This window comes from Augochlora pura, chromosome 3, assembly GCF_028453695.1.
Source record: "Augochlora pura isolate Apur16 chromosome 3, APUR_v2.2.1, whole genome shotgun sequence".
NCBI lineage: Eukaryota > Metazoa > Arthropoda > Insecta > Hymenoptera > Halictidae > Augochlora > Augochlora pura.
The window spans coordinates 6,674,187-6,699,666 of record NC_135774.1 but is presented as its reverse complement, the minus strand read 5'-3'; the positions used below and the strand labels follow the sequence as shown (position 1 = coordinate 6,699,666).

Genomic DNA, 25,480 nt, shown 5'->3' with positions numbered 1-25,480 from the left:
CTGCAGTTGAATATTTCTCTTTCGATATGGCTACCGAAAGATTTTGTCGAAAACAAAATTAAGAAATCAGAAATATTCATCGTGGGATTTGCTGAGTGGTTTACATCGCATACTGGTAACTTGGTAAGTTAACACTACTCTTTATATTTTACTTTCGAAGGTTACGATTTAGGCCTAACGTGATTCGAAAGAATAAAAGACATTTATAAAACTGGAAAAATTAATCAGAAACCAATGGATGGCCATTTGGCTTGCATCACTTGGTTGTTAAAAACTAATGATGCGCGTGAAAACGATTTATACTGCATATATTATACAATTCCTGCAAATTACAATCAATCGTATAACCTTTTGGTTGCGCGTATTGCAGGTCTTTTTGTAAATGCTACTATGATTTTGTTGTTCTGTTCGCAGTATAATTTATTTAAGTAAGCACCGCTTAATAAACCCGACACACATCATTTATATGTCTTATTCATTCTCCTGCGTCAGAGTTCTAATATATTACCTATGTTAGGTGTGTCAGTTTAAAGTAAAACATGTTTTTCTTTCACGGTATACGGCTATATTTTTTCTCTTTTAAACAAAAATTGCAAAGTTATTCCAATTCTTAACTTTGCGTGATATTAGTGTCTTTATATAGTGCACTATGTTTAATGTTCTGTGGTATTTGTGCATCCTGGAAACGTTATCGGATATAGGAAATTTCCTTTCTATCGGTAAGTAGCTGGGGATCGACTGTTGTACTTCAGCAAACCTATCCATTATAATTATAAGCAGTTCTTAAACTAAAGAAGTAGAAATAATTATCAGTTAATGGTCTTAGAACATATTTATTTCATAAGCTAATGCATACCTCTAGAATTTCCTGACTGTGTAAGTATTTACATAAGAATTCAGTTACTTTATCAAACATGTTATGAAATTTCATTCAGAATATCTGTTAAAATACTGGATCTTCACATATCGATAGCATCTTTTCAGCTATGTTTTACATTGTATATCATAAATACACAACTATTGTTATTTAAACATAAATTTATATTTCTGTTTAATAATAAGTTTCAATATTTTGATGGAACTGGCAGATATAGACATTATTATATATGTACACACAAACTGTTTAAATATAATAGCATGTATAATTTTAAACTGGTAAGTATACTTTAATAAAATTTGTAGTTGTAATATAATAAGCTTTGTTAAACAAAATTTGGAGCAAGTGTTCATACAATTGCTGCTGCAGGGTCGGCTTATAAATTAATATTTATTTTCAATGTCTCATTAAGAATATCATGTTCTTTCTAGTTATATTAGTTAAATCATATTGTTAATGTAATATTTATTTATACAACGATAATATATCACTATATATATTTATATATATACAAATATATATATCATTACTATTTTTCTATATTTTTATATTCACTAATTTATATATTTTGCCTACCCTAATGCCGCATTGTACCTTTTTTAAAATATACAACAATTTTATATTTTCAGAAATCACGGTGAGAATTTTTCACAGACCTGGATCAATTATGCAGAATTTTGACGATCTTGATATAGAAGGTCGTAATCCTTCCCACCTATCGGAAGCAGGCAAGGAAAAGGTAATATACTTTGAAACACGTGTACGATAACATTATGTTTGTAATTAGAATTTTAGAAAACTTGCAGATTAAAAATTTGTACATATTATAATATTTATTTATTAAATTTGAATATAACACAATTATTCCATTTATATAAATAATTTACTATTAATTATATACTACAAGCAGAATTTTGATATATTTTTTACATAATTTATGCTTTCTATAGTTCCATATTCTTTGTGATGGATAGACATCTTTTTTATAAAATATTATCTAATGTTTTATTGATTTCGAACATATGATGCATTCCTGTTCTGCAATATGCATATTATTAAAATAACAATTACCTGTGCAGTTGACAAAAAATTTGTATTCCGCAGGAAGAATACGATCGAAAACGTTTAATGAGGAGCAGTGTCACTGCTGAAGATGGCACGCTTAGACCTGTGTACTCTGAAACAGAAGACGGTGATATATGGTGTCATATATGTAACATAGCTCTGTTCGGAGCTCACAAGTTACTGAATCATAATATGTGTAATCGTCATAAAATGAAATTAGATGAATGGCCATATCCAGTTTTGTTATGGTCCAAACGATCAGATATTGTGAAAACAGCACCACCGACACAGTCGGCAGCTATTGGCGATGGTTTGGCACCTGGAGAACCAGTACCACCTGGTATGGAAGACCAAATAACTAGAACAACAACGATTCAGATGAGTTTAGATCGCCATAGAAGTTCTCCTCTTGTGGGCCTTGAATATCTACTTGAACTGGTTGATAGCGATTCTTGCGAACCCAGTTATACATGTGTTTTGTGTGACAAAAGGGGTGACCCTCGTACTGTTATGGCTCATATTACCAGTTATAATCATAGAATAACATACCTAAATAGACATTTTCCTACAATTTCGCGTGCTATTACGGAACTACCGCGTACTCCTAATTATAAACGCGGAGCTAATGAAATATCGGTGTTAGTGGCTAAGAAGATTGAAGAACGATTTGGAAGATTGCAACCACAATTGGTAGATAAGAATCAATTTGAAAAAAATAAAATGCAGTACATCAAGAGAGTCTATCAGGATTATCACTTTAGGTAAGTTGTAATTTGCTTCGATTACATTAAGCTTTATAGTAGAGCACTGTTATGAATTGAGAATTTCAATTCAAATGTTTCACAAAAGTCAATCGGTGTTATTAGACAAGGTGCGCGTCAATCGTTTTCGTTATTAATTTACGTTTCCTAAAAATCAATGGCTGTTTCCTACATGCAGGGAAACACCAGAAATAACATTTATGGATGTTTACGATGTGCGATGGGTAACAAACTTTGAAGAAAAGATGGCTGAAGTTGCTGGTAATAGTGGTATTAAAAAAGGTGAGTATATAAAATCTTATATCGTTGAAGCAGGACACTTATACTCAACTGTTCTATCGTATAATAATTATTTTATATTAAGATTCTCAACCTGCTGATGAGAAGTTGGATGATAAACATAAAAATGAAGACAAGAAGCATGAAAAGTCTCCACCAAAGAAAATCGATTCAAAATCAGATACTACAAAATCGTAAGTTGACATTTGTTTAATTCAACTTTTCCAAAGAACTTTTTAGTAATTTAAATTTTATTAATTATGCTGATTTCAATTATAATTTCAGTATAATAAATTAATGTTTGTTTCTTAGTTCAAAATTTCAATTAAAGTTATGTTTCATATCTTTTAGGGGATTCAAGATTCGCATTTTCACAAGAGATAAATTAAATATTCGCAAACCTTTAGATAAGGAAGAAGAAAATGTGAGAAAATCTCCAAAACGTCCCTCTGATGAAACGAAATCTCTTTCGTCCCTGTCAAGTATATCAAGTAGCCCTTCACCATCACGTTCAAGATCACGATCTCCCGTTCGTAATCGAAAAGCTAATTCAATAGACAAAAGCGGAAGGTATCGTACTAAATCGCGTTATTCGCGAGATCGAACGCGGTCTCGTACACGTTCGCGATCTCGTTCGCGTTCACTAGAACCTCTTAGAGAACGCGATAAATGGGACAAATATCGTGAACAAATTAGACGTGCAGAAGAGACACTCGATCGTGCATTGAAATTTCATGAGAAGAACCCAGAAAAGCATCCATCTTATCCCGATGAGTGGAAAAAATTCTGGAACCGACGCTACAAGGAGTTGCAAGCGGAGGGAAAAGATCCTAGTAAGCATGACTTCAAGCCAGAATGGATAGAATTTTGGAACAAACGAATGCGCGAGATCCATAATGAACAACTACAACAAAGAAAAGAAGAAATTAGGAAGAGATTAGAGCTGCCGGAGGATAAGCCACCAGAAAAATGGATACCATCAAACAGACGTGACAGATCTCCACCAAAAAGAAATCGTCATCGTATAGAAAGCGACGATGAAGTAGAGTACGTCGGTACCAAAACAATTAAAACTGACTATTACGATCATCATGACATGAGAGAACGCGATTACGCGTATTCGACATATATGCGGGGAAGAGGAAATATGTACAGAAGTAACTACTACCCCCGTGGTGTTACACGTTCAAGATCAATACACTATGCAACTCCTTACCCAGTAAAAGAAAAGTCTCCAAGTCCTATACCAGATGACATATTAACTGAAGATTTAGAAGTAGTCGGCTTATTGAGATTACTTACAGCATTAGAAGGTCAATTGGGTTCTCTTGGACCGAAGATAGTATCTCTTCTTTCAAAAGCATTAGCCGCAGAAAAAGCAAAACCGAATTCTGCCGAAGAATTACTCTACGACGAAGAAGTAAGCGTGCTTTTCGAAACTGTCAAAGAAAAACTTAAAGGTCAATTGTTTGCCGGAATGATAGAGAAAATGGCTATAACACCAACGAAAACGGCAATCCAAAATATTGCACAGTTGTTACATAAAGCGACAGAGAATAAAAAGAAAATGGAAGAAGAGAAGAAGAAAAAGAAAGAAATGGAAACTGCAAAATCGACAAATTATATCCAAAGAACTGTATATCCTAGGTCGGTAGAAGTAATTACACCTACAATTAAATCCGAACCAGTTAGTGTACCTGGTGTTGGTACTGTAGATAAAGTAGCTATAGCTCAACAAATAGCAGCTGCTTTGGTAGCTCAGGGTAGATCCAATGTATCGCAAGAAGAATTAGAAACTCTGATTAATGCTGTTGTTGGAATGGCTGAAGCATCCAAAAATTCAGATAAACCAGTAACAACGGCTGATTTTGTAAAAGGATTGGCAAAAAGTAATACTTCGCTTTCTCAAACTACATCTGTTTCTGCGACGTTAACAACAACAAGTACAGTTGATCATCAAACTTCTAAAATGGAAAGTTTGTCGGACACAGACTTGAAAACACTTTTACAAAATTTCAAAGACTTAACCACTCAGGACCAACATGGACTAATTAATTTTTTAAAAAAGTTAGAAGCAACAGACCCTGTTCGAGTAGAGAAATTAAGAGGGTTTGTTAATTTAGGTTCTACGTCCATGTCATCAATGCCAAAAATAAAGTCCCCAACTCCAGAAAATACAGAAACCAGTATTAAATCGGGCAGAAGTATTTCGCCATTTTCTGTGCGAAAAGGAAATCAAAATCCTGTTGAAGAAGAAAATAAGTGGAAACCTAAAATAGACATGTTTGCAAATGATGACGAGGAAGAACAAACTAAGAATGACAATGAAGATAAGCAAAAGGCGAAATTGGATTTATCAGATGACGATGATGATTATACATTTGAAGATATTTATAAAGCAGCAGATAAGAATGTTAGCGAAAATGAGAAGGCAAAGAAAAAATCAAAGGGATTTTCAAAATCTGTGTCAAATTCACCAAGATCCTGGACACGATCTCGATCGCGTTCAAGGTCACGGTCACCGGCAAGACCGAAGGAATTAACAAAAACAAATGATCCAAATGCAATACTAAATGAGACCAAGCGGTTAATCGCTCATATAATGGGAGATCTTCCAAATAAGTACGTGCCAAAGACGCACTTGCCGCTTGCGAATGAAAATGAACAAAACGCATCGAAGTCGTTAGATCAAATTCCTAATACGTCAACGGCTCCGCTATCAAACTTTTACAATCAAGGATACGTTCAGAATACTCAACAATCGTGTCCCCGTCCACAAGCACCCCCTCTTAGTTATCCTAACATACCCAATCAACAATTTCAAAGTTATCCACATCAGCAAGTTTACGGTAGTAATCAGAATTACGTGGACAATGGTTATAATTATCAAGGATATGGTGGTGTCAGCAGTCAGGGTCAATACAGTGGACCACCCATAGCATCAAATCAATACACAAATCAACAAAACTATGGGGGATCACCGTATGGTGGACTTCCTGCAGGTCATTCTTCAAATTATCCTCAACAGCAACCACAACAACAATACGGAAATTACGTGCAACAACAACGTTTCTATTGAAGTGACTATCTAGCAATCGTTCATAAAAATGTATCGAAATTTTATTGTGACTGAATCTATTTACAATTGTTACTGAACTATTTACAATTGTACTTTTCTCCTTGAACACTACATAAGTGTCTCCAGGAAAAGTTAATGTTACTAGTTCAAGGATTATTAAGATAATAATGGTCAAAGTCTTCGCCAATTTTTATCTAAATTGAATACGTTTTGTAAATATATTTAAAAATTTACAAATATTTTAGTGCGAAGAAATTTCTGATGAATTTAATATTTAACAATTGCTGTCCCTCTTTATACATGAAAAGTTTATTTTCATATAATTTTTAAAGGTCGACATGACTTGCATGTATAGCCTAGAGAAGACGAAACTTAAATCTCTTGAAAATGCAACAATTTATTTAAGAATATTATACACGCGTGAAGTGAACGTCGATTTACGAAATGAAGTGTTGAGGCATCGATGTGAACAGGATTAAAGTAAGTAAAAACAGAGAAAAGAACGTACTTGAAAAAACTTTACTTTCATTACGATTTTGTAATGCTGTTTTATTCAATTTTCTTACTCGATAATACGTTTATCATATTTATAATTTAACAGGTTCAGATGTATGTGATAAAGCGTCAAAGGAGTCGAAAGTATCGATTATTTTTACAAGCACTTTTAACGTTGAAAGAAGTATATATTTATATATTTATGAATACATAGATATATTCATAAATATATTCATATATATATTCATAAAATGTATATATATACATTATAGCAAGATCAATTATATGTAATTTTTCAACTAAAAAACACGTTGTAAGAGTGTATTAAATAAGTAAAGAATAACCTTTGTTTGTAAATACTTTTAAGCGTACAAGTTTTTCATATTTCAGAGAAACTATAAACACACCAAGGAACTTGTTCTTAATATTCAATAAAAATATAATTAAACTAATAATAAACGTAGTTGTATACAAAAATACGTAAATGATTCACTTTACCCTACATTTTACAATTTTCATTTTAACGAATACCATAAAGTTAGATATACAACTGTCAGCCTTCAAAAATACGCAACAATTTGAATTAGTAAGATTATCCTCGATTATTTGACCTGGAAGCTATATAGCAATTAAGTTACCCAATAACTTTTTGAACTGTATGTTTTTTATATTTGATAATATTTCCAAATTAATAAATAATTAAATTTCACATAAAATATTATAAAGGTTCAAATGAAAGTACTTAAAAATGTATTATTTTCATGTTTCAGGAACAAACTTCTTGTAACAGTTTCTGTTGTATGTAGTAGTAGCAGCAGGTCAAATAATAAGTGTATTTACGCCAAATTACTGATACTGATACTGTTTACTTGCAAAACCGAAAGTAATGAAATTTTAAATCTTAATCACGTTTACTTCGTATACTTTATTAATGCAATAATACCTCGTGGCTTCACAGTGCACATTGACTAGAGAATTATAAAGACTCCAACTGTGTTGCGCTTATCAATACACGCGTACCATCATGACAATCTCTATAAATTAGTAGAATACCACCCAAAATGTAGCTCGCGCAATATATACAATTCACTTTACAGACTCAAAAATCGCGTTACAATTTTCTACTTCGGCACGAGACCCCTCGTCTTTGGGTAAACAGGTGGCGGAATTTGTTGGATCTTCCCAACACTCTTAGGTCGCATTTTTGCAGATTGTAATCGTGGTTTAGATCTAAGTTTCGCACTCGAAGCGTCTACATCGATGTCGCCTTCGTCGCGAAGTGCTTCCTCGAGAACGGCTTGAATAGTGGGTGCAATGGCCGGTCCTTGATAGTCCATTGTCGTTCTCCCGGGCATATCAAGATCTAAATTTAATATGTTTTCCCCTGCGTAGCGGCAACCTCTTCCCATAGCTAGGACGATACGCGCGTATTCAGAAACCGGTCTTCGTGCACCTGGAATGGATGTAGGCCTCTTTATCGTATCTATACTGGACGGCTCTGGATCTTTCAACATCCAACAGTCTTCCTCTTCATCCAGATGTATTCTGGACAGAATTTTATTCTTTTCTTCCTCAGGAATAAAGTTTTCTATTATAAGAAACTTCAGCTTCAGCTCTTTCATCAGCTCGTGTTGAGTTTGCTCTAAATCTCTCCTATCTCTATTAAAATCGTTGGTAACATCTTCAAGTTCTTGTTTCAAAACTTGTAACTTTGTGAAACATTTTCTTAGCTTCCTAGACTTTACATCCACTTCCTGCTGCAAATTTGTGTATGTTTCTTTTACTCCTAACATTGTTAGCTCTTCGTCTTCAAGTTTCTGCCGCATTTCAACTTCTCGTTTCTTTCTCTCGGCAATCTCGGCTGATTTTTGTTCTAACGCTCTTTGTTGTTCATTTGTATGATCGATTATGTTCTTACCTCCACACAACATCTTACTTTCTAAGTCCTTAATTCTCATTATAAGAGTTTCCGTTTCTTGTTTCTCTGCTTTTAATTGTTCAGCGATAAGCTTCTTGTCAGTTCCAATCTTATTATCTTCGCTTCGGCTATCTTCTGCTTCAGATTCTGAGTCTGCAGTCTCGTCTTCTTTCCTTTTTTTCGACTTTTTCTTTCGTTTTGGTACCATACCCTTTTGTGCTAATTTCTCCTTCAAGCGTCCAATTTCTTCTTGATATTGCCTCAAAAGAGCGTCTTTTGGATCTTCGTTTATCCTTGGTTTGTTTTTGATATTCTTTGCACGATTCGCATATCGTAACGTCGTTAAAGTTTCATCGTAATTATAACTAGCAGGACCAATATTTGCAACCATGATAGTTTTGGAATTTCCACCTAGCGAATCCTGAAGTAATCGCGTTAGCTTCGAATCTCTGTACGGTACATGTGTAGTTTTTCCGTCTACTAAAGCAGAAATTACATTTCCCAAAGCCGATAAGCTAAGATTAATTTTACTTGCTTCCTTCAGCCGTTCGCCGCATGCACCAGTTTTACTCTGCCTTTCACTGCCGGCTAAATCTACTAAATTTAAACGACCCACTCGGATCCCACCAGTGTCATCGATAGATCCCATTTCAATAGTAATCAAGAATATTGCGTGCGATCGAGAACTATGTTCATTCATATTTGTTGCACCTATAGTTCTGTTCTGATTGCCAGTGTTCATCAGTTGTTGTATCTCCGCGGCGCTTTTACATACCGACGTTGAAAGGTCTTTCACGAACACACCAGTATCTGGTTTTTCCTTTAATTCGAATCGAAGGCTTTGGTCGGACTGTAATAGATCTCGTATCTCCTCTTGATAAATCTCTAAATAGCTTGCGCGCACCAAGTACTGCATATTTTCAGATCTGCCTATATGATTGAAGATGTGCTCGAATGATCGTGGAATTACACCCCGTCTATCATAATCGCCCTTAAGACCTTCCATTGTATAAGTTTTTCCGGTACCGGTTTGTCCGTAAGCGAAAATTGTACCGTTAAAACCATCGAGTACGGAAGATACCAATGGTCTAACCGTTTCTTCATATAAATCTTGTTGGCTGGAATTCCAGTCGTAAACCGCGTCAAACGTAAAGACTTTAACGTTATCACTAGATGGATCATCCCGTGGATGACGAATCTCAACCACCCCCCTCGCTGGAAACACGTCTACTACACGTTTGTATCCGCGAGCAACTTCCTTTTCGTCCATAGGTCGACATCTTACGACAACCTGGACACATTGGGTCACCACTTCCGACGATGAGGTTGTTTTCATATTCTTCCTTTTCCAGGTTTTCAATTGATTGTCCGATTTCTCCATGGTAACGGTTGATTCGATTCACCTGTAAAACAAACAAAATTTTAACACAACACTCGGACAGCAATAATGAATTTTAAAAATCTCTACAAATCGAACATAAAACTTTAACTTGAAGTATTTGTCACATGTTTTATATGTCACTTTACTTCTGTAACTCGAAATCTGAAAAAGTCCAATCTTTGCAAATCAAAAATTATTTCAATAAAGTTAAAGTTCCATTACTTGTCGACTGCAATCGTCAATTGTTCATAGCCTATACAATAATGCACGCGTTTATGTCGATATTGAAATTTAGGGTAGAAAATTAAATTGACAATGTATGGAACTATTTCTCCTTGATATTTATATATTGTACCAATATAACTATTCTTCTTCGAAAATTGAAATTGTCTTTCTTTTAGGTCGGAAATAACAGGTATATCACGTTGTACGAAATCTCTATAACACTGAATTTTCGTCAATCATTGAATTAACTCTTTCCATAAGATTGAAGTTAATTATTATTACATATAATATGCAGCAACAGTTATTTGCTAAAATATCGAAATTTCTATATTTTTCCTTGATCATCACCTAGATAACTCGGAAAATTTGTATTGGTTAGAAAGAAGAAATTCTTTCAATAAAATGACATTTTTTAACAATCCTCGTTTTAACAATAATAAAATAAAATTGGTTGCATAATATTTTGTACTGAGTTAAAGGTGTATCTAATATACATATACGATATGGTATCTACTACATTTACAAACTTTTGATATTAAAAGAGAATAATCCCAGAATTTAATTTAAAATATATTATTTTATTGTGACATACTTAACAGTCTCTTAACTTTTCACTTTATGTGCGTTTAGTTACGAGCTCTTTCAATTTTCACGTAAGAAAAAATAAAAATTAAATAGAGAAACCTTAACCAAATATTACTTGCTGCATATTTTAAGTATGATGCATGTTTTGTATGATGAACTTACCTTCTCAAGTTAACAGGTACATACAGTGCAAAAGGAGTTATAATAAAAGAACAACGATTTTTCATTGTATCTGCATATTACCCTCCTCAGCACGGTATTGATCCATTGTTAGCTTCCTAGAATTTACACTGTCAACACTCACCCTTTTTATATCCACTTATTCGAACGATACTATTTTGAGGGTACCCACAAATCCTTATGATAATCAGAACTCAATAATTGATCGAGTCACTAGAACGGTATGTGATACATTATGACAGAACGTTGGAAAGACCGCATCATGTTTTGACAGAATAAAGCCATTATGGCCAAGCCTGCGCAGTAAATACCTCTCACTCGTTTCTACGGACATACTGAATCGATCTCTCGCTTAATCATGGAATATCGCTAGGTAAGATGGTCAAGTTGAAGTTCTTCTGCAAGATGGTGTAGTAAGAAATTTACTTTATCGACGAGATGTCATTAGTTCTATTTCTTCATGTTCATTTGCAGAAGTCTAAAATCTCGAAAAAAAGGTGTGTATGTCGAAACTTCTACAAAATTGAAATTTTATATATAAATTCAAAATTATTTTTACCATATATTATTAATGCGTACATACTCTTTATATACGTAGATCTTTTTACCTCCTTTTGAAAATTAAAGACAGATAGGCAAAAGCAAAAATAATTGTTTCTGTACAAATATTCAATTATAAGGTCGAACTGCAGTATTAAGTATAATAGCATTTGAATCATTGACACTGTCTATCATCATTCATAAATTCATATAAATATGTAATACAAAACCTACGCATGGTGTTACCGAGTTGCGTAGTAATCACCATTGACAGGAAGTACTCTGTATTTTTTAATCAAACGTATGTTAGAAATAAAAACATCAAAATAAAATTTTCATATTGTTTATTTACCTTTTTATACTTAGTTACATCTTTTTATACATATATATTATGTTTGAAACTAGACTTACGTCAATACAGTTTGTATTTTAATTTTAACTGTATTTATGTGAATGAAGTCGTATACGAAACTATTTCGTTAAGAAATATTTTAGTCGTCAATAATCTCTTCATATAACATCTTTTAAACTTATAAAATAAGTTGCAACAAGACTAACCTGGATATTATAAATTTCATCTTTCTTAGTTAGAAAACTAAATTTCTGTCGAAGGAAATGACGTTTAACCCGTGGCTACTTTCATACTATGCAAGTCACCTCGAAGAGTGGTGTAACAGTATTATTTATTGGAAAGACTGTTCTGTTTAATTGATAACTGAAATCAATGTCGAAAAAGTGGAAGCATTTTATTTAAATTTACCATAATGTTAGTATAAAAAACTATACCAATAAAAATAGACGTTTAGTATATAAATTAAAGAAATAAAAACTTCTTAAAAGTATTCGGTATTTTACATCACGAGTTATTTTGAAAATAGTTTTCATGCAGCATTAAACAATTTGGTATTTGTACAATGGACCTACTAAATAGAGAAATGAAATTGTGTTGATAGTTTTATTACGAATTATAAATGCATATGTTAATTATTAGATTTGAAATTGTTATCGTTATTGCAAACTAATTATTTGTTGTCATTTTGTTTCAGACAAAATGAAATTGTGGTTAGTGGTAGTTCATATCGTCTTGGTGGCAACAAATATAAGGGTCAGAGCACATTTCCATGAAGAACTTCCTGAAGATAATGAATTCGCAGAATTTGAAGACTTTGAAGAAGAAAAACCAGCACAGTCAATTAACGATCGTGTAGTAGAACATATTAAAGAATCAAATATTAATCAAGATTTTGATGAAGATGATGTATTAACTGTTGATAGCGATAACGAATTTGATCACTTCGATGAAGAAGAGTTTGAAGGAGTAGATGCTGCTGGTGGAAACACAGGCTCAAAAATCAATGAACCATCAACATTGACAATTACCAAAATACCATTACATTTACGTACACGATGGGACAGTTTCTATTTAGAAATATTAATGATTATCGGGCTATTGGTATACTTTATTAATTATCTAGCGGGTCGATCAAAAAATGCACGTATAGCAGAAATGTGGTTGATGGAGCACCAACGTCTTTTACGTGATAATTTTTCTCTTGTCGGAGACACAGGACGATCCAATGAAGATGCATCTGAAAATGGTTTAGTAAAGGAAAGTCAATCACATTACAGTTTATATTGTTCAGGAAGAGTTGGATGTGATTCTATGCTCATTGAATTAAAATTAATTAAAAGACAAGATTTAGTTGCAGTATTGGCACAACTCGTAAGACCTCAAAACGATCAAGCACTTATACGTGTAGAATTAGCAAAAGATGAAACAGAGAATTTTGTATTAGCAGTAGCTACAAAACGTACTGCAATGCATTTAATACGTGATATGGCTGATATTAGTGTGTATTGTCCAGAGAAGCGACCAGGAGAAACATTTGGTCTTCCATCAGGATTTTATATAATGTCCGAAATTTTTGAAGCAATAGCATTTTTAGATGGAAGAGTTTTACAAGCATTTACGAATTATGCGCAATATATTGATTATATACACATCAGTGACCAATTTAGTGGTCCCAAACAACAAGAGTAAGAGTAAAAAATACATAGTAACTTCAAATCATATATAAATTAAAAAGATTTGATATAAAATACCATGTTTCTATTTTCAGAGATACAACACAATTAACGATGCCTGAAGTAAAGAGAGTTTTACTGGTGGGATTAAATATAAGTATAAAGGGTCGTACTACCAATGTAGAAGATCAAGAAAAATTGAAAATGCTGTTAAAATTAACCTTCTATTTGTTAGACAAATTACGTCGTTTCAAACTATCAAAAGAGGTTTATAAAATTTCTTTCTCAATTGTACAACTGTTTTAATATGTTATTCTATATTATAATGTTATTTTTAGTCTAAAAGTAAAGCGGACAAAAATAGATTGAAAGTAGAGGAAGCATTTTTAAAAACAACTCATGCTGCTAGAGCGGAAGCAGCAGCACAGCGGAGAGAAGAACGTCGTAGAGCTGAAAAAGAACGAATTCTTCAAGAAGAAGATCCAGACAAACAAAGAAGGTGGGAAGAGAAAGAACAACGAAGACTTGCTAAAAAGAGAGCACCTAGAATGAAACAGCTGAAAGTTAAAGCATTATGACCAAATCCAGTTAATTATGAAGACATTGTTAAAGCCTTTATTTAAGAGACATGAGATACTCGATTGAACTGCCCATTCATTCATTTAGTAAAACTATATTTCAACTATATTCACCTTTTTTCGGTATCATTCAGCATTCACTGATCATTTCTTAATCAAGTTTTCCAAAATAAAAATAATATATAGGTAAGTATGATATACTTAATATTCACTGTGGTGAAATAAAATCAATTTATATTGTTCGCAATTTCTCATATATAATTTTACTTCGTTTTCCTTGTTAATAATATATCAGTAATGTTAAATATTTATTTTGTAATATATTTGATTTAACTTTTCCGATAAGTTACATCGTGACTTGAATGTATGATCATGAAATGTGACAGAGTTGATTCCACAAAAATTACAACAATATGTTATAAAAATAATATATAATTATTGCTCTCAAATCATAACAATCTTACTTATTGCATAGTTCATTTTCAAAACCCTTCCTTTTAGGTTGTGAGTATTCCATTTTTATATTGTATACTTAGAAAACTAAATAATTTTTTGAACATATTTATTGAACTTTATTAATCGATTTCTAAATATTATAGATTATACTTGTACATTAATTTTATTTAAATACTTATATTTACTTAAAATAACAAATTTAAATATTAAAAATTGAAATGTTAATTCAAAATATGTTAAGAACCACATGTACAAATTTTCAAATAACATAAAACATTCTAGTGTATGTATAAATGCAGCATTAGATTTGTATTTACTTACATATCTATTTTTAAACATTATACATCTGTTTATTTTTTAACATGTATCATTGACTTTAGACTGATGACTGCATATAAAAGTAATTGATTTTTCATCACTTTTATGTTAAAAAAATACAAACAAACATAACAATTTGAGACTATTTAAACGTATACATACTATGATTGTAAAGGAATTACAGGAAGAACTGAAAATAAAATGATAAGATTGTTCTGTAAATAAATATGCGGACATTTATTATTATCTTTATAACAATTCTGTAAAAACATTTTCCTTATCGTAAAATAATTTTTATAATACAGTATATCTGTAATTAAGTTTAAATAAATCGTTTAATATGTTGTAGGTACAAAATAAATTTTATATAAAAATAATGTAATACAGAGGACCACATGTTTTTGCGGAACTGGATTTTGTTACATTATAAATTTAAAAGATTTAACATTCAAATTTCTCTTCTTACTTCGTTTTCTTTTTAAATATCTGAAGATAAATTCACTTAGCTAGTATATATCTGAGATGTTTAATAATGTTTCAATAATTCGTTAAATTCAAGATAAATTCATCTTCAAATGTTGTATCAAATAATTTAACAAAGCTGGAAAGCTAAAAAAATGAAATTGGAGAATTGTATCTCTTAAACGCACTATAATGTAAAATAAATATGTATTTTGTAAACATTCTCTTTCGTATCTATTATACAATAATTATTTTATAATGAAGTTTTACTTCCCAGTTAGCCAAGCCTGTTTCAATCAAATTGTGTACAAAGTTTGGTATTGTACTTGACGTGCAAATTGATGTAAAATGAATGCCAAGACTCTGGTTAGAGTTTGGTTTGTATTTGGTATGAATTTGGTATCAAGCTTTGATGCTGACCAATTTTAAATTTGCGTATTACTATCGTAGTGGTGGAAAAACATTAAAACGTCAAAATTCGTATAAGACATTCAAAAATTTAGTTCAAATATAAAAATATCGATAACAAAAATGAAAGAAAACGAGAATAAATAAGGAAAAAGATTCATACAATATTCGGGGATCCCAGTCAGATCCAATAAGAATATGAATCGGAAACTACTACAACTACGGCTTCTTGTTGGCGTCGTTTACATATAACTGTGATAGTACGAACAGATAAATTTTGAATCTTGAATATCTTTAAAACGGAAACCCAGTTGCATAGTGCAACTTTAATTTACTGTGGTTTCAAAATGCATGACCTACTCTTGCTAGTTAAAGACACTCTAAGGGGCTCTAGTCTCTGCTCTTAATATGAATGACTTTAATCCCGTTAACCATCGCTACTAGATTTCGTCTAGATTTGGTAACATCAAACTTTGGTGACAAAGTTCATACCAAATACGGACTAAACCGTGCTTTCAGTAGAAGTCTTGGTATTAAATTGACTTCAATTTAGTTGCAATACCAAGCATTACACAATATGCATTTAGTCGAAGTTAGCTTGACCATTTGGTTAGTACCGATATAGTACAATTGATAACAATTTTAGAGCACGAAAAACGAGGAAGAACTGAATATAAAGGAAAGTCAGTGGATGCAACACGTCACGGAGTTGCTCGTGGAAGATATCACGAATAAAAAGAAAAAGACAAAAGTAGGATCTAACGAGGAAGTAGTGAAAGGGAGGGTAATGTCACTACAGAAAGATAAAACAAGGAGTCCAAAATAGGAAAAAAGTTTAGCATAGAGAAAGTAAGAATAGAAGAAAAAAACGCGGACGGACTAATTATTTAATTTTTCCAGGAGTTGCCATATAATCTGCGTAAGAAGTGAACGCAGATACTAAATGGTATCTGAAGAAAGGGAAGATTATCGAAAGAAGGAGTAAGGAAATAATTTGCTAAATATTTACAGTAGGGTAGAAAGAGAAAGTAAAAGATTATCGCGAAACTACAAGAAAACTATAAGACGACCGTCATGAACCTAAGTCTCAGCAAATGGTTGGAAACCAAAAAGAAATTAATAAAAAAGTTATTAATTTATTAGTTACTAATTTAACTTATTACTTAGTTAACTTATTAGTTACAAAGAATCAAAAATTAGCAGAATATTCAGAAAAAGTGGGTGAGAATAGAGATCTCTATGTATCGTTTATAACATAAGGAAAGGAAAGGACAACCGGAGTAGGAAACATATTGGAGAGACAAAAAGATTAAAGAGGACAGAGCAATGGTGCGAAATTATAGGGCGAAGCATGTGAATATTCTGGAAGGTACAAGAAAGACTTAGGAGCAAATTATGCAGCAAATGGAAGAGCAACAAAAGGTAGAAATTTAAAAAAACCTAATGTATACATATTCAAAAACATATTGAATGTGTGAATGGTGTAAATATTATTATACTTATTCCCTTTATCTCGTACGCTAGACATTCAGGTACATACTGTGAATAGAATACTATAAATGAAGAAACTTTCTATTGTTTTCAATAACTGTCTTGCAGAAAACAAAATTATTATCTGATACAAAATCAGCAATAACAATATTTAATCCACCTCGACCAGGTCGCTTCTGACTTATCCAAGATAAAATCGCTTTTTGACATGACGTTACTAAATTTCTGTGTAATGTACCGCATAAATGTTGTAATACATACGGAACGTCTGGAGTTAAGATACATTGCGATATGAAACCAATTTGCAACGGTCTCGCTTGAAGTTCTAAATTTAAGAAATCTACAAGTTCATTAACACGAACAGTATTAGGCCAAGGTGTTTTCCATAATCCACTTGGCCACAAGTTTGAATAGTTTTGAGCAAAAATATTTCTATAAATAACAATTACTTGATATCTTTCCGAATTAAGCCAATTAAGTGTTATGTGATCAAAGCTAGAAGCAATTGGACACAACTTTTTTTTAAATACGTGGAGAATTGTGTCAACAAGATGGCGATGATTTACTTCTGAGAAAGAATAGAAGTGTTGAAAATCTATGATTAGAATTTCATTGCTGTGGGAAGATAGCCATTCTGTTATTTCTTGTAATGGTTGATATATTGTTGATCCATATAAGCCATGCACGAAATAAATATCTCCATTCGTTGGTTTTGTTGCAACGCGAAAATCTAAGTATCGGATTCCTCCATTAAGCTGATCCTTGATATTGTCATGTTGCGTAATAGACCAATTAAAAATAATGGGTTTTGAAACGAGCGAGCAGTAGCGGCCGAGAGCTCTAATGTAGTTTGGTTCATCCGGCCCTACGTCATTGCGACGATTTATAGCATAAGTCATCGTATTATGAGAACCTGTTACAAGTTATTGATTATTACATACTAACTAAATTAAGGTTATAGAACAATATAGTTCTAGATTTTTTACTGTTTTTTGTTGTAGGGAATTACAGCTTAAAAAGGTAATGAAGCCAATTTAGTAAAATAGAAATTTTTATATTTAAGCTTGTTTACGAACTGAGTCGCCAAGATTTGTTTTTATATCTTCATTCTTCTAAGCGCCTCGTCCTACATGTAGTGTTCAATAGTATGATCAAAATTATAGCAATGTACTATAACAATAACATCAGCAATTACAATATTACAAAATAGCGCTTAAATATAAATACATCTATAAAATAATTTGGATTAATATTTTTTATAAAATTGGTAAAATATTAGTATTTTCATTCTACATTTCTTATAAGATTATTAAAAAATTGTGTAAATTATATTGGCACAGTACTATTATGATAATATGATGTAATTACTACAAAGACTTTTTATATTAATATTAATTCCATAAAATTTAAATTTCATACACTTATAATAATACAAAAAAATGGTATAAAAGAAGTAATGAAAACATACAGATTTCTTATACACTTTGTAGAGTGATACATATGATAGCACGCTATTCAGATTCAACTGAATTATCCTTTTCACAAATTTAGTCTCATCTTATTCCATATTTCTAAAAGAGCCTTCCCAAATTCAATTTTATTGTGTATTGAATGTTTTCTAATTCATTTCACATATGAATTAGAAATTTTGCATTTTGTAATAGTACATAATGTTTACAATAACAATAAATTGATAAGTAATATATGTCACATCTTTAGATCACAATCCTGTTGAGAATAAAAGTTTCTTAGAAAATTTATTTAATAGAAAAAATTTTAACAGAAATATTTCATATACATACAATACAGGTATTTGTTTATTATATATGTGTTGATAATTACAAAATCTTGGTTTAAATTTAGGTTTGTGCAACTAGCAAAATATAATCTAATTCAAATAAATAGTTTTACAAATAATTTTGAATTTTAATTTATCATTCACTGTTATTGCAATTTTTTATGAATTTACTATCAGATCTCTTCTATTTGTTTATTATTTATTCATTGTTTTGTATTTATATTATATTTTTGTAAATTGTAAAGGGCGTCTTAAAAATATATGTCAACACTTGAGATACTGAATCTACACAATTTAAAATGAGTAAAAAATAACATATGGACAAGGTTTTTCGAGTTATACATGAAATGCATGTCAATCATTTCAGCAAAAATATATAAATTCATTTCGTCACTTGCAGGACTATACTGAAATCCTGCGAATAACATAATTTCTTTCGAAATTTATTACAGTAAATATTGTTTGCAAACATTAGATATGGGCAAGATGTAGCATAGCATATAGTTACATCTAAACATTTTCTTGTTTTATTTATGACACAAAAAGTAAGGTATGTAGGACATTTGTCCATACAATATTTTTTATTTACTTTAGTGTGTAGGTTTGACTTCTCAAGTATTGACATATATTTCTTTGATAGTCTGCATAATAGTCATATTATAGAATATCACAAAAGATTCTAGTTATCTTTTTTTTAATGTGCGTTGATCCTTAATCTTTTATTGTTTAATTTACTTGAATTGGTCATTGTATTGTTCCACTTTAACAGTATAAATAGATTTGATAACTCTATTCCAAACTGACAGTTGAAAATTTGTTGTATACCATTTTAATTAGTTTCTCTTTCTACAAAATGTCTGAAAAATGTATTTTTATAACGTACTATTTTATATAGTATAATAAAGTTAATATTAAAGAAAAACACATTATATAATAACTAGAGTATGTATAATTGTACTGTTCCAATGTTATTTTATAACACTTATAGTATGATTTCTTTTTACAATATTAAAAAAATAAACATTTACATAAACAATAAACTTTCTCTGTCTCATATTACGATATACATTTCTAGAAAGCTTTTTTATTATCAACAAATAAAAAAACATTAATCTATATAAATAAAAAATTATTAAATTACAATAAACTTTCGAAAGAGACCTATCGCCGAGTAGGGTAACATTTGAAAGTTTTGAGAGGATCAAAATATTATAGAAAAACCGAGACTATTACTATCTGCAAGACTATGGTGGTGTGTAGATCAGGAAGGGCAGTACATTTCTCACAATGACTATTATAATTAATGAATTTCTAAAGAAGGTTTTACAAAAAATACAGAGTTTAATTTCAGGGATTTGAAAGATATTTAAATTTCAATTGATTCTTAAATGTGAGAATTGTTGAAGTGAATTGATTGCTTCATTCACTTGAAAAATAAGTTAACTCAGATAAATTGTACTTACTAGCAAATTTGAAAATGACACCTTATTGATATTAAAGTCAGTGCCGCTCCTACTTTATCTACCGCTGGGCGTGAGATGACACTCGTCGGGTCACCACAGTGTAGTTCAATGAAGATGCGTCATTAGCAATGGTTAGTAACGTCTGAATAAGCGTCATTCAAAGCGACTTTGTAGAGGCTGCTTTCAATGGAAATATTTTAGCAAATATATACTAATTTCTTATAACTTATAGTTTATATCTAGGATCCTCTCCACTCTCATGTACACCCTTCAAATTTTATTTCGATCGGCGCCAAGTCTCTTCGGAAAGTATAACATTACTTTTAATTATTAAATTAGTATAAAACAGTATGTAGCAGTATTGTAAGATGTAATTAGTTTGTATAATTGATTTTAACCTTTAAATAACAAATTGTTATGAAAGAAAATTAAAACAATATCTGATGTAAAATTAATGTGACTGATATTGTCTGAAAGCGTACAGCCAGTCACAAATGTGTTTATACATCTTTCGAAACGCTTTTTAAAACCACAAAATGACTTGAACATTTTAGGTAGCAGGAGAACGAACCTATTAAGCAATGACTAGAACTACTATTTGCTTTTAATTTTGCTATTATTTGAAATTATAAAGAAATATAAAAAACTTGTGTTTCTGAACTTTTTGATTTGTAGATCTCGGTAATTTAATGCTGAAAATGTAATCAGAATCGGATAATGCAGAGTCCAACTACGAGCGTTGAAAGAGTCAGAAATTGCAAATTTCTCCTAGTTATTAATCGAAAGTATCAAAAATCATAACGTCTTTATTGTTTACAGCTCATATCAACAGTTATCGAGGTCTACAAAAGGAAATTTTAAATTTTCGTTATAGGTTCAGAAACAAATGAGAAAAAGATGAGTTTTTTACTTTTTTGTCATTTCATACAATAGCAAAAATTTGAAAAAAATGAATTCTAGTCAATGTCTATTAGACTAGCCTATCGATTATCTAAAAAATATTCAAGTCATTTAAATCAGCCTCAAAAAGTTATTGCGTTTTAAAAGATGTACGAACACTTTCGTAACTGACTGTACTATTTTGTAAAATAGAAAATATATTTTGTGTTATATATTATTATATAGCGAAATTACAAGTTTTCGTCTGTTTTGTTGTAATGTATCAAAACATTTTTTGTTGTTAGGGCAGCATACAATATTTTCAATCATACAAGATAAATTTAAATTGGACACTATTGATTTTTTTATAGAATAAAGTAAAGAATTCTAGAGGAAATATATATATGTATATTAAAAATTAGGACAAAATTGAAAGTAACATGTATATAATAATAAAGAACAGGGAAAGTAATAACTTTATTAAAATATCTTTCAGTGAAATTAGAGAGTTACATACTAATTTTTCTACGTATTTTACGATTTGTGACTAAGAAAATGAAAAGTATTTAAACATACCGGGTATTGCTAATTGTATTATAGATACATTTTTTATTGCTGCCGGAAGTTGTGTCATCCAATATTCTAGATCCTTGTTTGAATCTGTTTGTTTGTTATCCATTGCGTATGAGAAACCACTTTTATATTCCATGATTTTAATCGATGCACTGATGAGGTATGCGTTACATGCATTGAATGACTGGCGTACTGGTTATCTCCATCCTTTATAACGCTTTTCTAAATCACCGTGATCTCATAACAATTACACTGCACCTTCTACTCATAGGGAACAACTAGGTAGTATACTACATATAATATAGATTCAGAGCAGAGAATCTAACCTCATGGCCATTTGATCATAGAGTGACCCTATTTCCTTCAATCGAGAAGTTAACTGCAAAAGTGGGACTGTAAGCACGATCCCTAATCAATGTCATAGTGCGTCGATGGTGATCCATGTTGTTGAAACATCCGTTCAGGTTAAGTTCATGTTTTACCTGTGCATTGTACATTCTCTCTCTGTTTATATTGGTTTATAGATTCTCAATCTCTGCCTATATTAGGATATTATTTAATCCAATACATTATTTTGTCACTCAAAACTGGAACTTCAGAAGTAGTGATATAAACCCACCATATTAACCAAATTAATGAAGTACAGCTGAAAACATTGCTCTCTAATCGCCTATCATTTCTCTGGAATTAGTTTTAATTACTTACTTATCTTTTTCGAGAAATATTCAAAAAACTTTTTGAGACGCCTAGGAACTTTTACGAGAGGCTGGACACTTTTAAGATAACGAAATTTCTTAAATCACGTAAATAATGAATTTCAAATAAACAGATTTATGGCTGCCAAATATTAAGTGATATAAATACTTAAAATATTGCTCTAACTCAATCTGCAATAGTCTAAATAATTGTTCTTTATTTGTCCATTGTCGATCCGTAATTGCTTTTAATTCCTCGTTCGCAATTTCTTAGAAATATGAAAAAAACACTTTTCAAATGCCTAGGGATTTTTACAAAAATTTGAATAATATTGAATTTTATTACTGTCCTACCAAAGAATTACTCTTTAATTGTTGATTATTGTTGTCTAATTATTTTTAATTGCTTATTTCTACTAATCAAGAAATTTCCTAAAAATCATCATGCAGCCGCGAGTCCCTGAAGTCGGCCGATGACATATGCGAAGTTAGTCGGAAGTATTAACCCGTTATTGCAATCCGATGTCGTAAATAATTGTGTTTAATTAGCCCTTGCCATTGCTAAATTCATTTCAATTGCTTCTCATTAGTTTTTACTAAATTTTCAAAATACTGTTCATGACAGCTATAGGTTATACTGACGCAATGATTGCCCCTTATTTTATTGAACGACGTTTTAAATAACTGTTCCTTCCTTGCTTATTACTGTTCTACAATTAGTTTTATGTGTTCTCTTCCATATTTCAAGAAATATAATAAGAACCAAGTTGCTAGTTCCCTTTTCTACTTTAAAATAAATCGACACGTGGAAGTTGTCCAATGTCGCCGAGAGACGTCTTTAACATGCTTTTAATAAAAAAGTACGAGTCGTGTTCATAACCTCAACTCCCAACTCAAAGCGTTATTTAAAATAAGTCGACAAAGACTGTACAGGCACTACTGTAACGTATACTGAACTGTGATAGGATGAAATCTGTCGATAGATGACGCGAGGATCGATGTTATTGTCTGGGCTATGTTAGGTTGGGTAAGTAGGCCTTTCCGTCACGTGTTGCGATTTCCACAGAGAAATATGTATCTAAGTTGCAATTTCAAATATAAAGATATTGAAATATTAATGCCTTCAGCTACTTTTCACAACATTAGTGAGGGGTGTTGCGGTATGTTTTGGTTTGTGGGAGGGTGTTTGAGGTCTCACCAATCACAGTTCAGTATACAGCTAGAAATGGCTGCCACATTACAAATTTGACAGCCGTATGAATATTTTATCGCGAATTTTTCTATCACGATAAATTTCTGCAGCAGACGTTTATCAGTTTCACGATCTAAACGTTACAACGAATCGATTTGTATATAATACATGCATTTTTGTCGTTCGAATTGTTGGGAATGTTCTTATTGGTTAATATGGAAGATGAGAATCATACGGATGGGAACCACGGGATAACGCGGGGTTACAGGTTAAGTGCCATTCTCTGTGTTGAGTTGAGTGCGTGTAGTTGTATTTTCATGTATAGAAGGTGAGTCAAATTATTTAAAGTAAATAATTTGTAGTACTGAAAAATTGGAATATCTACTTCTTTGTAAAATCCAGTCATTGTTTTATATAAATGTTAATTCCATTTTTATATCTTTATATGTTGCATTAAAATGTGTATGATGTTAATGAAATATGTATGTTTGAACAAATAATTTAGACGTTGTATACATGTAGTTATATTTCAATATTTGTTGACAAATTTATGACTCAAGTTATTACGTAAGGGAGTATTATGAAATCTGACACTTTTTGGAATAACACTTCGAATGTTGTAGAAATTTGAATATGTTTTAGTTAGCAATAAGGAAATGTAACATGAGGGATTTATACAAATTTGAAACATTTTTCGTTTTGTAGTTATTTGAAGTGTAGATTTAATTTGTTTCAAATAAATTATAACTACTGAATTGTGTAAGGAACTTTTATTAAATAACGAAATATACAAAAAACGACTTCTGTCCTCACGTGGCGTTACCAAAGAAATGCTGCCACGTTCCGCTCGCCCGATCGATGATCCGAATCATTCGTTTGTTTCTCTCACACAACCATGCATTCATGTTCATCTTACTACTATACATTCATACAACCGCACACTCTTCTTACATACCATACACTCTCACCCATACTATACTCTTACAATTGGTAAAAGAATGAAGGTGAGCTTTGAATGCTTATAGTGGTGACATTGGTGTAATAAATGAGCCGTTCAGTGCACACATCGACTAACTCCACAAAACAAAAAGTCGAGAAACGCGATGAAATGATGTACATTGTTTTTTAAAATTCCTGTTATAACATAGATTCACATATATAATGTAGAATGCATAAATACAGATATAGCTTTCATTTAACGATGTATAAAATTAACAAGAAAGAATAGCCAAAAAATAATCGTCGGTAATGTTACAGTTTTTATGTGACTGGTGGAGTTAATCAATTTGGCAACTGAAAAAAGCAGTAAAGTTAAATTCAGTCTTTAAATTTTTAAGTTTTTCATTACAGAAAAAGTTAGTTATTATATATTTTTATTACAGTTTTTCCATAAAAATGAATGTTGACAGTTCTGTTATAATATATTATTTGTGATTAATTCATCAGGAATATTACTGTGGCGACCCTGATTTTAACGGGAAAATTGTTTTTACCTGAAAAAATTCTTTAACATCCGGCTTGATGTCCAAAATAAGCCATATTTTTTTCAAAATTTTAGAAAGCCGCTAAAGGTGGAAAAATGCTGGAAAACTGCGAGATCTAATTTACCCTGTAACTACCCTCACGGACAAGTTACAGGGTTAAAATTTTGCGCAGATGAGTTTTTATTGGTCAGCTATCGAACGGTATATGACTCATTGAAAAACCTCTAAGGGCAGTTTTGACCATCTTAATCGGCTATGCCCTTTCTTGAGACC

General features: G+C 31.5%; 3 protein-coding genes across 16 annotated transcripts; 1 reads left to right on the top strand and 2 right to left on the bottom strand.

Moving 5' to 3' along the window:
• On the top strand, positions 1-14,869 carry LOC144468006 (PAT complex subunit CCDC47). Of its 6 annotated transcripts, none has more exons than XR_013493749.1 (7): positions 138-719; positions 1,507-1,616; positions 1,982-2,703; positions 2,882-2,985; positions 3,068-3,176; positions 3,334-6,541; positions 6,663-7,113. XR_013493749.1 is itself a non-coding variant. In XM_078177087.1 (7 exons), exons 1-6 carry the CDS (start codon positions 650-652, stop codon positions 6,059-6,061), a joined length of 3,843 nt encoding a protein of 1,280 aa, XP_078033213.1. In that variant the 5' UTR covers positions 138-649; the 3' UTR covers position 6,062; positions 6,394-7,113. The 6 variants fall into 6 exon arrangements, 5 of the variants coding, with proteins under 5 accessions (XP_078033216.1, XP_078033214.1, XP_078033213.1 ...); XM_078177087.1 differs by having other exon boundaries at positions 3,334-6,062; positions 6,394-7,113; XM_078177088.1 differs by lacking the exon at positions 138-719 and adding an exon at positions 3-123 and having other exon boundaries at positions 3,334-7,113.
• On the bottom strand, positions 7,251-11,127 carry Klp68d (kinesin-like protein 68D). The gene is made up of 2 exons (XM_078177091.1): positions 10,828-11,127; positions 7,251-9,877 (listed from the first exon to the last, which is right to left on the bottom strand). The coding sequence occupies exon 2, from the start codon at positions 9,853-9,855 to the stop codon at positions 7,678-7,680; it is 2,178 nt and encodes a 725-aa protein (XP_078033217.1). The 5' UTR covers positions 9,856-9,877; positions 10,828-11,127; the 3' UTR covers positions 7,251-7,677.
• A 108-nt stretch (positions 14,870-14,977) lies between the features above and the next one.
• Positions 14,978-23,471, bottom strand: LOC144468009 (PI-PLC X domain-containing protein 2). Of its 9 annotated transcripts, XM_078177098.1 has the most exons (6): positions 22,456-23,471; positions 22,163-22,375; positions 21,840-22,097; positions 20,385-20,561; positions 18,592-18,851; positions 14,978-18,036 (listed from the first exon to the last, which is right to left on the bottom strand). In XM_078177098.1, the coding sequence occupies exon 6, from the start codon at positions 18,020-18,022 to the stop codon at positions 17,186-17,188; it is 837 nt and encodes a 278-aa protein (XP_078033224.1). In that variant the 5' UTR covers positions 18,023-18,036; positions 18,592-18,851; positions 20,385-20,561; positions 21,840-22,097; positions 22,163-22,375; positions 22,456-23,471; the 3' UTR covers positions 14,978-17,185. The 9 variants fall into 9 exon arrangements, 7 of the variants coding, with proteins under 7 accessions (XP_078033224.1, XP_078033222.1, XP_078033225.1 ...); XM_078177096.1 differs by lacking the exon at positions 18,592-18,851; XM_078177099.1 differs by lacking the exon at positions 20,385-20,561.
• Between the last annotated feature and the right edge of the window lie 2,009 nt (positions 23,472-25,480).